Genomic DNA, 14684 nt, shown 5'->3' on the forward strand with positions numbered 1-14684 from the left:
CGCTAAGGGGGGGGGAATGTAGCGAGCGATTACTTGCCACGTCGCCCTGGTCGCTAATTTCACCCAGCTGGACCATCATCAAGCCAGGATCGATCACAGCTGGAGGTCATCAAGCCGAGAGACATATAAGCCCAACCTACGCCAGGAGAAGATGAGCTTCATTCTTTCTATGACTCCCTGTGCTAATGCTTGTCTCTCTGTCTCTCCATAGCGGACTCCAGCTCGTGACGATCCTTCACCCGACTACTCACTGTCCTTCACCTACTTCCCGGAGCACCAGAGCACCTCACCTTAAAGAAGAGCACCTTTTACACAACGCACAATTTGTAAATAAAGCACCACTCCGGGGACTTGTCTGTAAACTCATCCTGTTGTGCCGCTGTTTTCCCTCTGCCTCGCTACAACGCATATGATTGGCTTCTGCCTTTCCGCGATGAACAACTCGAAATGTGATGAAGACTTGTATTGAATTATACCATCTGCACTAATTGGCGCAGTCGCGGATGAACAAATTACTCCCTAAGAGGACTCGTAGTTCCCGAGTCATATTGGAGATTCATTAAAAAATAGGTAGAAAAAAATCTGATGCTGCACAAGAACTAACAATGCATTAAAGCCAGTGTTGTTGCTAATCTTTCACGCCCAACACTTTGATTAAAGGTTAAATAAATCCAGGCAAAGAAAGAGTTAAAATCCTGTAAATATCTAAAAACTTTTCATTAGTTCAGGACTGATGTCAATTAACAGATTTACACAAAAAATAATAAATACATTTCTGATGCATTTTTACAGCAGTTTAATTTAGTGAATGTTTTCATCTCCAACACAATGAAAGGGTAGTAAGTTTGCCCAGAGTAGAGGTCTGCATTCCTAAGGCTGTATTTCGGGAGCCGCGGGACCCGACCAGGTAACTGGTGTTACTTGAACTGGAGCGGGCGGTCTAACAATTTTGCTCCCGACTCCCGAGCAAGCATGCGTATGTATGTGTGTGAATGAGAGAGCGTGATGCTGTCAGGGTTCTGCCACTCTAGTCTTGTAAATTCTTGTTTTGGTGGCAGAGCTCGGACACTAGTTCTGTCTTGTCCTGTTTCTGTCATTGTGTGTCTCTGTGAGTGCGCACGCCGTCGTGGGTGTACGCAGAGTGTGCGCTCCCGCATGATGCGGCCGCTGCGTGCCTCGGACGCTCTCGCTCTTGTACTCGTGTTAGTGTTCGTCTGTCTGCTGCGTGGTGTTTCATTCCCAGCGTCTCAGTCTAGTTGGTTTCGGTTTTGGTCGGCGCTGGGATGAAACATGCACGCTGCGTGTGCAAGTGCACGGTGAGTGTTTTCATTCGTGTACTCCTTTCTTGCGTTCAGTCTTCTGTTGGTGTTGTGTTTAGCAAGTGGTGTGTGTTTACATGAATCGCGTGCTTGTGTTGTTATGAACACAGTTAATGAGTTACCTCATTGGGTGCGTGTTCAAGTCTTGTTTTAAGTGAGCGCATGGCGTGTGTCGTCTCTTTGTGTCATGTGCTCTCCCGTCTATTGTCTAGTCCCACCCTCCTTGTTAACCAAAAGTTAATTATGTTCATCTGTTTCATTGTTAATTTCCTACAGTTTATAAACCCGTCATGTCTGCTGTCCTGTGCCAATTCGTCATCACATGTCGTCATTTGAAATCTTGTCCTGTCGTGTTTCCAGTCCTGATCCTTGCCAGCCTGCCCAGTCCAGTTTGTTTGTGTATGTATTTGTTTTGTTAATGTTTTCCCCCTCGGGGTAGTTTATTTTGCATTTTATTTTTATTATTTAATAAATTCCCGTTTCCCTGCATTTGAGTCCTCGCTCCTTTTTCCCCATTTCCCCTCACCAACCCGACAGATGCTGTGTTTAGCTCGTTTGTTGCTGTTTGTGTGTCTGAATGAGAGAGAGAGCTGTGCTGTCCATGTGTGTGTATGTGTGTGAATGAGAGAGAGTGTGATGCTGTCTGTGTGTCACTTGGTTGCTTTGCTGGTTGCGCAGCGGAACAACAAATGCTGGATATAAGCGGGAGCGATCAGGTTCCTACTAAAACCTGGCGGGAGCGGGATTAAAAATCTAGCCCCGCACAGATCACTAGTCCAGCGTGTATTGTTGAGTTTTTCTTTATTTTAAAGCAATTTTTTAAAATTTATGTCAAAATAAGAATTTTCACCAAATGGCCAAAGTAAAACTCAAAATCACCTTAGAGTAGATGAAAATAACCGAACAGTGTTAAACTCTAAGACTGTCTCCAGAATCTAGAAATATACACCAGATTATTCGCTGTTTGTCTTGATGTAACACAGTTAAAATAATGTTTAATTGTCCTTCACCAAAAAGTGTTATTTTGTTTATTTTGTGGTTTTTAGGAGACCTCTTGTGGCAACAGTGTGTGGTTCTTTCGTCTTACACCTGCAAAGCCAAAATGGTTGCTGAATACAGAGAGGGGGTAGGGGTCCGTGTACGTTTTGTTCATTTGTTTTCCATTTTCAAACAGAATAAAGGAAATGGAGAAAACGGTCGTTTTCCCGTTTTATTTTGCTCACGAGAAAACAAAAAAAACGAGATTTTGGCTGGATTTTCGTTTTTTTGGTTTAGGGTAGGAAAACGGATAAACGACTTTAAAATTAATTTTACACATGTATAAACTATTTATATAAACTATATATTTTATATAATCCATCAATATTAAAAAACATTATACATTTAAAATAATGGAACATTATATGTTATAAAATCCAAACTATTATTTAGGCTACAGGCTAAATAGAGGCGCCTTTTCGGAGCTGTTCAGCGCGTGCGTCAAAGAAAAGACATGACACAATCTCAATAAAAACTTGTTGCTTATTTACAATATCTAAAGAGATATAAAACATCTAATATGCATATCCATTCTCAACGAGTTTCTGTGTTCTGCATCCTTCACAGACCGAGTTCTTATTCCGAGGTAATCTGTAAATATTCTCATTTTTAGAAGAGTCTGTAAAGGCTGTTCTGGCACATTCTTGATTAAAAGTGAAACTGACCAGCGCAACGGATGATTTGTCATTTAGATAAATACAGTTATAATACAGTTATGGAACTATGAATATTTCATTTTAATTTTATATTATTATTTTATTAAACTAACAAACCAGTTTGTGTTTTGGCGCTGCATGCAGCCTATTGTGAATCTTATTTTGAAGCACTTCAAATGTTATTCTTCTTATTTTCCTTGTATTTTTAATATTTTTAATTATACCAAACAAAATTGGTTCTAAACAGAGACATTTTCCTATAGGCTATGATGAAGTGTATATTTTTGTTCACACAGGTCCTATTCAAAACTGTGTGGATGGATGATTTGTTTCTCCGTGAAAATCACTCATTTAATGAGCAAAACAGGCCAAAATGTTGTTTAGCTTGCGTCAAACTGGATGGACAATTTACAAATATATTAAATACAAAGGCTGATTATTTTATGCAATGAGGGACAATAGGCCTATTACAAATTAAAGAAAATTAATTGCATATTAAAACGAAAATATATAAGCTTTACAACAACAGATCCTACCTCGTAAGAAATGACTTTAGATAATGTAAACAAGCATCAAGTTTTGTTTGAGATTGTGTCCTCTAATTCATTAGTGTAGCCATAAAAGAGACTGTGCATCAGAAATACTGGGTGCCATATTTATTGTCAAAATAATGTGCAAAAAAATAAATAAATAAATAACTTATCACCAACCTTATATTTGAAATAAGCAGGGCCCGCTGTAGCACTTTCTCAAGAAGAGCAAATGTCAAATTATTAGCGCAACGCACATGCAGTGAGCTCATCTGTTTATCGGAACTACTAGGCACTATTTTTTATCAACTATAATGTGTTTAATTAGTAAATTTGAAATTTATTTCATTATTTTAGCCATAATTGTTGAGTGAAAGAATGCGCTAGAAATATGCATTGCAGCTCACTTTATTGTACAGGCTTATTGCACTTAAACTTTTTAAGGTTCGGCTCTCGAATTAGTACGGTTACGAGTAAATGTTATTTAAAATATTTCGCATAGCCTGCCATGTAGCCTACAATAACAATAACAGCAAATTACAAAAAATAATAAGACAGGCCTACTTTGGCGTTGCAATAAAATAGTATTAATTATCAAATAAATAATTTCAATATATAATTAAAATATAAAGAGATAAAATAAAAACAAATGGTAACCTTTGTTTTTATAGCAGGGCCTAATGTGTTCTTATTCTGGTTCTGCTAACAACTATTAAAAAGAAAAAAAAAAAACTAACAATAAAAACACTAGTAAGTGATAATAATAATAATAACAATAATAATAATAATAATAATGACTAATATTATTGTTATTGTTATTATTATTATTTTTATTATAATTATTATTATAAACCCCTTGCTCTGAAACAATCATACAAACCAGGTGCTGCTCGGAAATGGCTTTCTTTGCTCAGCATCAGGTGTACAGCAGCAATAAGCTTGGCAGTGAACTACGACCTTATTTTAATGACAAACGTCTAAGAATACTGCTAATTTACGTTTTTATTTAATTTATACATACGCAATGAATGTAAGCCTGCTAACTGTGTGTGGTTCAAATAATAGAATAGGTAAACTTAGTTTATATATAATTAAATAATAATAAATAAAAGCCTGCGTGTAAGGCTTTTATTTTGAGGGGGCGGCGTCACGAGCTTAGATTTGGTTGACCAATTAGAGGAAAGTGGGCGTTTCAGCACCGCCTACATGTGTAAAATGAATTTTAAAGTCGTTTATCCGTTTTCCTACCCTAAACCAAAAAATGAAAATCCAGCCAAAATCTCGTTTTTTCGTTTTCTCGTGAGCAAAAGAAAAACGGAAAAACGGCCGTTTTCTCCATTTTCTTTATTCTGTTTGAAAATGGAAAACCAATGAACAAAACGTACACGGACCGGTAGGTAAAATGTGCTCCAGCGAAATGTGACAAATTGAGTATTGTAACACTTGTTAATAACACATACAAGCCCCAAATGAACATTAAGTGATGTTTTGTATCAAATCTATCCTGATTGCCGTTTGTGACCTACTTTGTGTGGTTTAAATTGCTCATGCTATGTGTAGCTGAAAAGACAACATTAATATTAATATGAGCAGGGGTGAATTATTTCTTTTTGTTTGGGTTTTTAGATGCATGTTTAAATGCATACTGTTGCCAGAGGATATATATTTCTGTTACAGGTATGTCGAACTTTTGTATATAAATAATGTTTTGTTAAAATGACTTTGTGGCTACACAGAAATGGTTGCTGAATGCAGAGAAGTGATGCAAGTTTAAATTAATACTGTTGACAGAGGATATCTATTTCTGTTACAGAATAAACAGTTCTTTGTGTACGTGATTTGAGTGTCTTTGGGAAGAGAAGCGTTACATCTACGCAGAAATCACTAAAACAAAAACATGTATATGTTCCACATACTTGAGTTTGTCCAGTGTGTAGTTTGGATCCTCCAGTTGTTCAGAGAGCAGCTTGACTCCTGAATCTCCTGGATGATTGTAGCTCAGATCCAGCTCTCTCAGGTGTGAGGGGTTTAAAGTCAGAGCTGAAGACAGAAAACCACAGCCTTCCTCTGTCACCATACAGCCAGACAATCTACAAACACACACACAAACAGTCCACGTCACATTAGTCTGCCAGACGTCACTAACACACAGTCATCTGTGCAGAAGCTGATATTTGCTCTATAGTTTCAGCCACAAAAGCAAAAGTGGAAACACTTTATTTGAAGGGGTGTTCATAAGACTGTCATAACACTTTTATAATCATGTTGAGATATGTCATGAATATGGATGAGATGTTATGAATGCTTAAGACTATTGTCATTAAGTGTCATTACCTCAGTTATGTCATTATACATGCAGAGATGTCATTGTTTGAGATGTCTGTGTTGTGTAACTTGACATTGCCAAGCCAACTTCATAAATCTGTCATAAACATGATTGTCATGAGGCCATTAGAATTGTGTCATTAACTTTATGATCATTTATTTTAAATGCAAACAACAAACTGAATTTGTCATTAAAATTTCACATTAAAACTGTAAGTATGCTGTCAAATAAATCTATAACAGCATCATGAATGTTTAATGACATTAATTAAATTATAGTCACGCTGTTATACAATTCATGACACAATTATAATGTCCACTAGACAATCATGTTTATGGTGGATTCCTTAAGTTATGAAGTTAATTTGTTTGGTAATGTCAAAAAGGCACAGCTGGTGCCAATGACAATCAGTCATGTATATAAGATGCGGCTAGTGCAATGCTCGGCATCCTTTTCGCTTTCAGAGCCTTTCACTAGCTTCTGAGAGAGTCTTCGAGGGTTCTCCTACCTGTGTCTACAGAGAGAGATCAAGAAGCAGCTTCTCCCGGTTCAGAGCGCGTATACGCAGTGGCAGACGGTCGAGCTGGGTTTTTCTCCTTTGCCTGGCGTTCTTTGGGTCCGGTCCTCCAAGAGCGGTTTGTATATAGGGAACAAGTTTTCCTAAAAGAGCAACACGGTTTTGCAGCGCATCTTTTCCTGGTGATGGTTTATCCCCCAGCTCCGCGACCGGAGCGACTAGATGGGTGTTATGTGGAGGATTCAAGCCTTCCGTCCCCTTCTTCCCGTATGTGCACAGTAAGCTCACGCAGTTTTGAGGGCAATTTTTTCTGCCCGATCTGCGTGCGCTTCCAACCTCACCATCCTTGGAGGGTGGGCTGTCAATGTCTTCTTCCTCTGAGTTGATGAGTGCGGTGTCGGATCTAGAAGCAGACTTTGTGGCCTTGCTTCCCCAGGCTGCTTCGGCCGTGGCTCTGGTGATGGTTTATCCCCCAGCCCTATGGCCGGACCGACTAGAGGGGTGTAAAAACCTTTCTTCCTGGATGCACACAGTAGGCTTACGCAGTGTGCTGCATGGATGGTTCTGACCCAGGACTGGGCATGAGCTTCGCACCCTGGGAAGGACGATGACCTATTTAGTGGCCAGGAACGCCCCCTCGGGCTGAATCTGGTGATGTGTGTGATGTTAACAAAGTTTGCTTTCTTAACTCACCTACATCCTGGGCTGGCCTGTTCGGCGACATCGTCAGTGAACTCGCCCAGAAGTTCACGCCGGTGATGGAGCAGTCGGAAGCGATGTGTTTCGAGCAATCCACATCCACTGCAATTCGCAGAGGCCGCTCGTCTGTAGCCTTTTACTCCGCCGCCCCGCCTGTGCCTCCGGCCAAGTGGCTGCGCCGAGCATCTCGCAGGCAATCAGCGCCCCCTGCCCCAGGGTGCCGCTAAGTCCGGTAAACGGACCGCGAAGCATCCCTGAGACGGGCCATCCAGAGAGGAGGGATTTTGCTCTTTTCCCACTGGAGGGTGGGGCTCTTCATTTAACGGCGTAAGAAAAAAAAAAAAAACGCCACCAAATTTTTAAAGAGCTTTTTCCTCTTTCCTCGGATGTGACAGCCTGAACACTGCCAGTTTGGGACGCTATGCTTTCCAGCTCGCAGGATCAGTGCATTTCGCCAATGGCTCACAGAGCGCGAGAGAACGGTCTCCTTTCTCTCCCTCTCGCAGCCCCTCCTCCGGAGTTTGTGTGCGAGACCAGAGCGAGTCTCTCGCCTCTCGCTCTCCTGCGGGACCCCAGCGCTCCCCAGGCGAGCCCACCCACTCCACACTGCCTCACTGCTGGCATGTCAGCAATCATGCGGGCGGGTTCACTTGCGGGGGCTCTGCATGCCTGGTTAGGCGAGCCAGCCCGTCGCAATGGCTCATCCGTAGGATCAGACTCGGTTATGCGATACAGTTCGCGAAACGGCTTCCCAAGTTCACGGGTGTATATTTCAGCAGGCTCAGTCCTGCGTCCACCCCTGTCTTGCAAGTGGAGATTGCTGTGCTCTTGGCGAAGGATGCAATCGAGCCGACCCCTCCAGCTGAGATGGAGAGTGGGTTTTACAGCCCGTACTTCATCATGCCCAAAAAGAGCGATGAGTTACGGCCAGTCCTAGATCTGCGCGTTTTGAACCGCTGCCGTCACATCAACCAATGCATTTGTCCTCGGGATTGGTTTGCAGCAATAGATCTGACGGACGCGTATCTGCATGTCTCCATACTTCCACGCCACCGGCAGTTTCTGCGGTTTGTGTTTGAAGATCGAGCATGACTGTACAAGGTCCTCCCCTTCAGGCTCTCTGTCTCCGCAGGGTTTTCAGCAAGCTCGCGGAGGTCCGCATGCTCAATTCTCTCGACATTTGTCTGATTTTAGCCCACTCTCGGGGACAATTGACTACGCACAGAGACTAGATGCTCCGGCACCTCCACCTGTTGGGGTTTCAGAACAACCGAGAAAAGAGCTGGCTCGCCCTCGTGCAGATCCCCTCCTTTCTCGGGTTGGAGCTGGACTCGATCACCATAAAGGGGTGCCCCTCACGAGAGCACGCCGAGCCAGTGCTGGACTGTCTGAAGAAAAATGTGGTCCCCCTGAAATCTTTTCAGAGACTCCTGGGGCAAATGGCATCCGTGGCCGCAACCTCACCGCTCGGATTGCTCCATATGAGACCACCATGGCATTGGCTTCACGATCGGGTGCCCAGGCGCACATGGCATGCGGGCACACACCGAGTGACTCCACTCCGCCGTGTCACCGTGCCCCCAGCCCCTGGAGGGACCTCTTCCAACGGGCCCCTGGGTTAGGCGTCCAGGTATGTTGTCGTTTCGACAGATGCTTCCAGTACGGGTTGGGGGGTCGTGTGTTGCGGGCATGCTGCTGCGGAACTGCGGAAGGGAACCTAGCTGCATTGGCATATCAACTGCCTAGAGCTGTTGACAGTGTTTCTCACTTTGCGCCGCTTTTTACTGGCACTAAGGGGGCAACAAGTGCTGGTCAGGACCAATGACTGTAAAAAATATGGACGACGCGACAGCCCCTTTTCCCATTGAACGCCTTGAGGGCAAAACGCCCGCTTGACGAGCACAAACTGTCGCAAAAGACTGCTGAAATTGGAGCCTGGACATGCGCAGAAGGACTGTCTGATGGAGCTAGAGGAGGAACCGCAAAAATGAGTGGAATCGAGCTTCCAACCAAACGATTTATGTAAAATCAACCATGCCCCCCGAACCTCTCACTTGACCTCCCGTATCTGCACTATAAAAAAGGCTTGCTGATGTAAATAGAAGCACTTACATTTAAAAACACAGAAATAATATACGGTTTAAAAACGGTGCGATTTAAGCTGTTATACTTTAATAAAAGCAATACATGCTGGACTGCAGAAATAAACGATCTTTTCTACACTCTAGCCTGAATATGAGCACAAATAATATATCCTCTTATTGTTATATTTGTGGTTGGTATTTGTTATCTTCATAGGGGTAGAAATAACTTTTGTAAAATATAAACAATAACATATAAACAACATGTACATTTTTAGAAAGGTTTTTATTTTTAATTAGCCATCAACAGAATCCAAAATATAGCCTACGCACCATAACGATTTACCATGCGGGAACAATCGTGCGTTTAGAAGATAAATACAGCAAGATTTTTTAAATATCAACAGGGCCCGGTTTTTCAAAAGTAATCCACTAGGATTTTGGATAAGGGATTGGATCAAATCTTGAAAATGGGTTTTTCAAAAGAAAAAACGGATTACCTAATCGGATTAGATCACGTAATCCAATCTTGGTTTTGATCCAGATCAAACCTTTACTTTGGGTTTTGCAGACCTTTTTTGTAGGATTTGGATCACTTTGATCCAAAAAACCTGGATTAAACTAATCCCATCAGAAGGGTGGATTTAGTGTGGATTTCATGCCCAAAATGTAATGAAAACTTACAAAATTTATTAAATAATATTATTTTTGGATCATGCAGTATCTTACGAGATATACTATTTATTCATAAGTTTTTAATTTTATTTGTTCATCTGTCAGGCTATAGTGATTATTGGCTTTAATGTATTCAGCCTTTCAGTATAGGCCTACAGCAAAGTAGAAATAGCTTGGCCTCATAAAATAATCCCCCAAACAGCTGTGAAAACTGACCAAAAACAATCAATTTTATTCTGTCACTAATTTATATATATATATATATATATATATATATATATATATATATATAAAAAGAATGGCAATCACTGATTTTTGAAATCTTTTTCAACAATTGCAAAAAGAGACTGAAAGTGCAGAAGCACAGCTTCATCTGGCAAAGGAACAACTGACTCTGACCAAACTGCAGCAAACCAAGGCCAGACTAGAGATTCGCTTCCTAAAGGCTTTGCTCAGACAACTGGTCTCTCCACATCAGATAAGGAAGTCTGAACTTATTGTGGAGTTTTTGACATTAAGCCTTTTTTATTTACATCTATATTTGAAACTTATTATAAATATACTCAATGTACAGTGTTGTAGGTCTCAGATGAGCCGACTGCTGGAAGAGGATGCGGTGAGGTTTTATTTGTTTTTAGTTTTTTTTTTTAATTTATTTTTTTTATAATGTGTGTGTTTTCATTTTAAAAAAAAGTTATATTGACCCCACACTGGCTATTCTACTTGTTGCTCTTTACATAGGCCTATCTATCCATCTACATTGTGATTGAGCACTGGTTATTCAGATTTAGTGATCTTGAAAAGTTCCTATCCGGATCAGATTGATCCAATCCATTGTTGCTTTGAAAAACTGGCTCAAAAAGTAAGCTGGATTACGTGATCACGGATCACAAAAACAGGATTACTAAATCTGGATCAATTTTATCCGGATTAAGCCTTTTGAAAAACCGGGCCCAGGATATACACATCCCAACCCTGCAATTTGTCAATTTGTGCAACAAAAAAAACTTTGCACTATTAATACAATGTCCATCTGCTGCAACATTGCTAGTATATTGTTTATTGATTTTCGCTTGAATTGTTTTTTTTTTTTTTTTTTTGCCTCCATTTTCATTTGATGCCTTTATTATATCTGGCAACAAGGAATTTACATTCATTTTAATGTTTAGTTGGAGTTTTCAAATTAAATACCAACAGTAAATGATGTAAATAAATAATATCTAACATTTACAGCTCTATTAGGCTATATAAGATTCGGTTTCAAGAACCTTATAATGTTTTATAACAGCAAATTAGTAGATTACTTAACAACATGCCAAAACTTAAAATGCAGAGACGTCCTGTAAATCAAGTTCAAATAACCTTACAGGAGATCAAGCAGTCTGTTCAGCTGTCACGGGCACTACCCCACAGCTGGCCTCGGGGCATGCGCAACTTGCGTTTTCCCCAGTAAGCCTGCTCGCGCAGTTACTGTGCAAACCCAGGGAGGACGAGGAGCAGGTCTTATTAGTTGCGTCTCTCTGGCCCAACCGGACTTAGATTTTGAAATCTCCCTCCTCGCGACGGCCCCCCCTGGCGGGTCCATTTGAGAGAGCACCTACTCTCTCAGGGTCAGGGCACTATCGGGCACCCTCGCCTAGATCGGGCCGCCCTACTCTCACGTTTTCCTGAGACCCCGGCTATGTGCCCAAGGTTCCTACCACGCCGTTTAAGGATCAGGTAGTGAGCCTGCAAGCGCTGCCCGCGGAGGAGGCAGACCCAGCCCTGTCATTACAGTGTCCTGTTCGCGCTTTGCGAACCTATGTGGACCATACTCAGAGCTTTAGATCCTCTGACCAGCTCTTTGTCTGTTACGGTGGTCGGCAGAAGGGAAGTGCCGTATCTAAACAGAGGTTGGCCCACTGCAGAGTGGATGCCATCTCCCTCGCTCTTCTGAGCCAGGGTGAGCCGCCCCAGGGGTGAGAGCGCACTCCACACGAAGCATCACATCCTCTTGGCCGTTAGCACGCGGCGCCTCTCTGACAGACATTTGCAGAGCTGCGGGCCGGGCAACACCTAATACATTTGCTAGGTTTTACAATCTGCGAATGGAGGTGGTTTCCTCAAGGGTGTTAGGTAACTCTTGGTGATTGGAGAAACAACTGTTCGGTTGGGGTGTTGAAACATGCTTGCTGCGCCATTCTCCCTAACATGGAGGTACGTCCGCTTTTTCAGCTATGTCAGTTCAGTTCCCCGTTCGGTGCACCCTACAGAGTTCCTCCGCGGCATCCAGAATCTGACTCAGCGGAGGAGTCAGACATTGGCCGGTTACGTTGTTGGCATGCCCACCGGTCAGCCCGCGTTCTGGGTATAGGTGCCTGCTATGCGTGATTCCCTGCGGGCAATCCCATAAGCTCACACAACCACGGTTTAGTCAACCCCTTGTGTTAGGGCGGGCTTGTGTCTTCCCTCCCCGCTAACCATCCTCTTATGTACCCCTCCCCCGTTTCTGGGGCTGGGCCTTAGGCTGTCACCAGGTCTCCCCTCCTTGGGTAGCAGGTGAACTTCGCAGCGTCCTCCCTATCGGGACTGAACGCCAACCGTACTGTCGTATTAAAACCCTTTACTGGGTTATTTTCGACTCCCCAAAAATATAGCTAAACCTGAACATGTAAGTAAGGTAAGTAAGGGCCAGAGGACACGTTTCAAGACTGCATCTCGCAGCGGTGTAGGTGTGCTCGCTCTACTGCGTGGCGCACCCTTCGCCAGGGATGCAGTAAGGTGCTTTCGCTGTGGCGTTTTCCATAGACTTCCCATAAGTGGAAGGTTTTCCACATAGCAATGGATTTCCCCATCTGAAGGGGATGCAGTCCCTTAGCTGTTGAGTGTGAAAGTCTCCTTAGCTCAAAAGGATGTCGAGCATTCCACTAGCCGCATCTTATATACTTGACTGATTGTCATTGATGCTTGCTGTGCATGCTGACGCTGCCAATTCATTTGGCATTTCATTGGCCCGATTTTATACTCTTTCAGATGATTGGTTTCTGACGAAAACCCCATAAATGGAAGGTTTTGCACATAACATTTCCGTTCCCCCCCTTGGGACGAGGCTCCGGTCAGATTACACGATTTAGGCACGATTTTCTTGACGTAGGGTGTCGCAGGGAATCGTAAACGACAAATGGGCGTCGTGACTCAAAATTCAATCGTTTCTTCTCGTGTAATGTGGCATAATTCACGACAACCGATACCATGTCTACGACGCCTCACGACACCGTCGCAACAACTCTAGCATGTTTCATTTTTCCCCCATCTCCACGACGAGTTCCGTCACGTGGATGACACTGTGAAATAGGAGCTCATCATTTCTCAGTTATATCAGTGAGTGCTGCTGTTAATGCACTGGTCAGGTAATCAAAAACAGGCTGCATGCATATTTATAGCTTACTTAAGGGTGGACAAGAAAATTTATTGGTTGATCAAACTTTAATAGCCTACCTTTTCTAAAATATTAAGGTGTTTATAGCTGAAAGTGTTTATAGCAAACTTGTTTTGAAGCGCATGACCTCAAATGTTATTCATTATTCTTGTCTATTGATAACTGATTAACAAAAGATACATCCAAATTAAGTAAAAAAAAATATATAGCAAACGAAATTCATTTCAAAAAGATATTTTTTCCAAGTTATATATTTTTGTTTGTATCTCCACTACTCAACTATACGGGTGGATGATTTATTTTGCTCTGAGGAAAATAAGGATTTAATGATTGCTTTAGTGTAATTGTATCACAAATCTCAGTTATATATTTGGTAATTTTTAAAAGTGTATTTATTTTAAAGATTGTGTATGAGCATGATTTTTCCTTGCTGCGTCTGCTTTCAATAATCCGTCTCTCTCGCGGCAAGTTCAGGCGAGGGATTTAAGAAACCCATGGCAGTAAAACATTTATAGTTCAAAGAAAATAGCTTAATATTAAAAATCATGTAGCGTAGCCAGAAAAGAGACTCTTTGGTTGCATCAGAAAAACTGGGCGAGCCTCTATTGTCAGAATAATGTGCAAAAAAAAAAAAAAACACGGACTCTGCGTAACGTTACAGAACAGACTGGGCTGTAATTCATTTTTAAATCATTACATATTCATTAAATATTAAATCATAGCATACTGTTTCCTAACAGCACACACAATCTAAAATCTTTTTGTATCCGAAATCATTTTGAACTTATTTGAAAGCATTCGTTTACTCATAGCCATCAAGCAAGTTGTATACCCTGCAACCCGTTCTCACGGATTGCCTGCTTATTTACCCTCCAATACACCTATCGTCACTTTTGATTGCGACTTGTAAAAAGCATTTACATCTTGTCCCTTTTTTATGAGCAATTTTTTGAAGCTTTGAATGCACAATGCACATATATAAATGAATGCACCTGCCTTTTTATTTAATAAACACTTAATTCGCGACGCACACTCTGCCAATTTTAAGTGTTTAAGTAATTTTAGGTTATATGTTTACATACAACTTGCAGAAAAAAAGATAAAATATATATTTCAAATTGCATGATGCATTAAGTGGGCCTAAATAAGCTTTTTTGCATCAGGCGTTTAAAGACAAATTAAGCGGTTTAAAAGTTACAAACATTTATGTTCCTTTAAAATAACTTTTGGTGCAATAAATAATTCTGAATAATTTAAAGTGTTAAAATATTTTTTAAATGTATTTATAACTATGAAATGTAATTACAAAATAATAAATCATTAACCTGCCAAGAAATGCTCCACATAACCACGGTAAAAGAATGCCTCCACTTATGAAATATTAGACATGAAACATCAAAGTTGCATATTTGTAAAATAAATAAA

General features: G+C 41.4%; 3 protein-coding genes across 6 annotated transcripts in view; all 3 read right to left on the reverse strand.

The window, feature by feature from the left end:
* Window positions 1-14684, reverse strand: part of LOC137490940 (uncharacterized) — a 627578-nt gene that overhangs the window by 172754 nt on the left and 440140 nt on the right. The gene's annotated exons all lie outside the window — the stretch shown is intronic.
* LOC148682145 (uncharacterized) overlaps window positions 1-14684 on the reverse strand; it is a 208802-nt gene that overhangs the window by 109754 nt on the left and 84364 nt on the right. The gene's annotated exons all lie outside the window — the stretch shown is intronic.
* Window positions 1-14684, reverse strand: part of LOC100007791 (NLR family CARD domain-containing protein 3) — a 61244-nt gene that overhangs the window by 23645 nt on the left and 22915 nt on the right. Inside the window, exons 7-8 of one of the 2 annotated variants that reach the window (XM_088649588.1) lie at window positions 6597-6604; window positions 5460-5633 (exon numbers count right to left, since the gene is read on the reverse strand). In XM_088649588.1, coding sequence (XP_088505714.1) covers window positions 5460-5633; window positions 6597-6604 — 182 coding nt within the window. The remainder of the gene's footprint in view (window positions 1-5459; window positions 5634-6596; window positions 6605-14684) is intronic. The other variant, NM_001444539.1, reaches the window with a different exon arrangement.

Source organism: Danio rerio, chromosome 4, assembly GCF_052040795.2.
Source record: "Danio rerio strain M-AB ecotype USA chromosome 4, GRCz13ab, whole genome shotgun sequence".
Classification (NCBI taxonomy): Eukaryota; Metazoa; Chordata; class Actinopteri; order Cypriniformes; family Danionidae; genus Danio; species Danio rerio.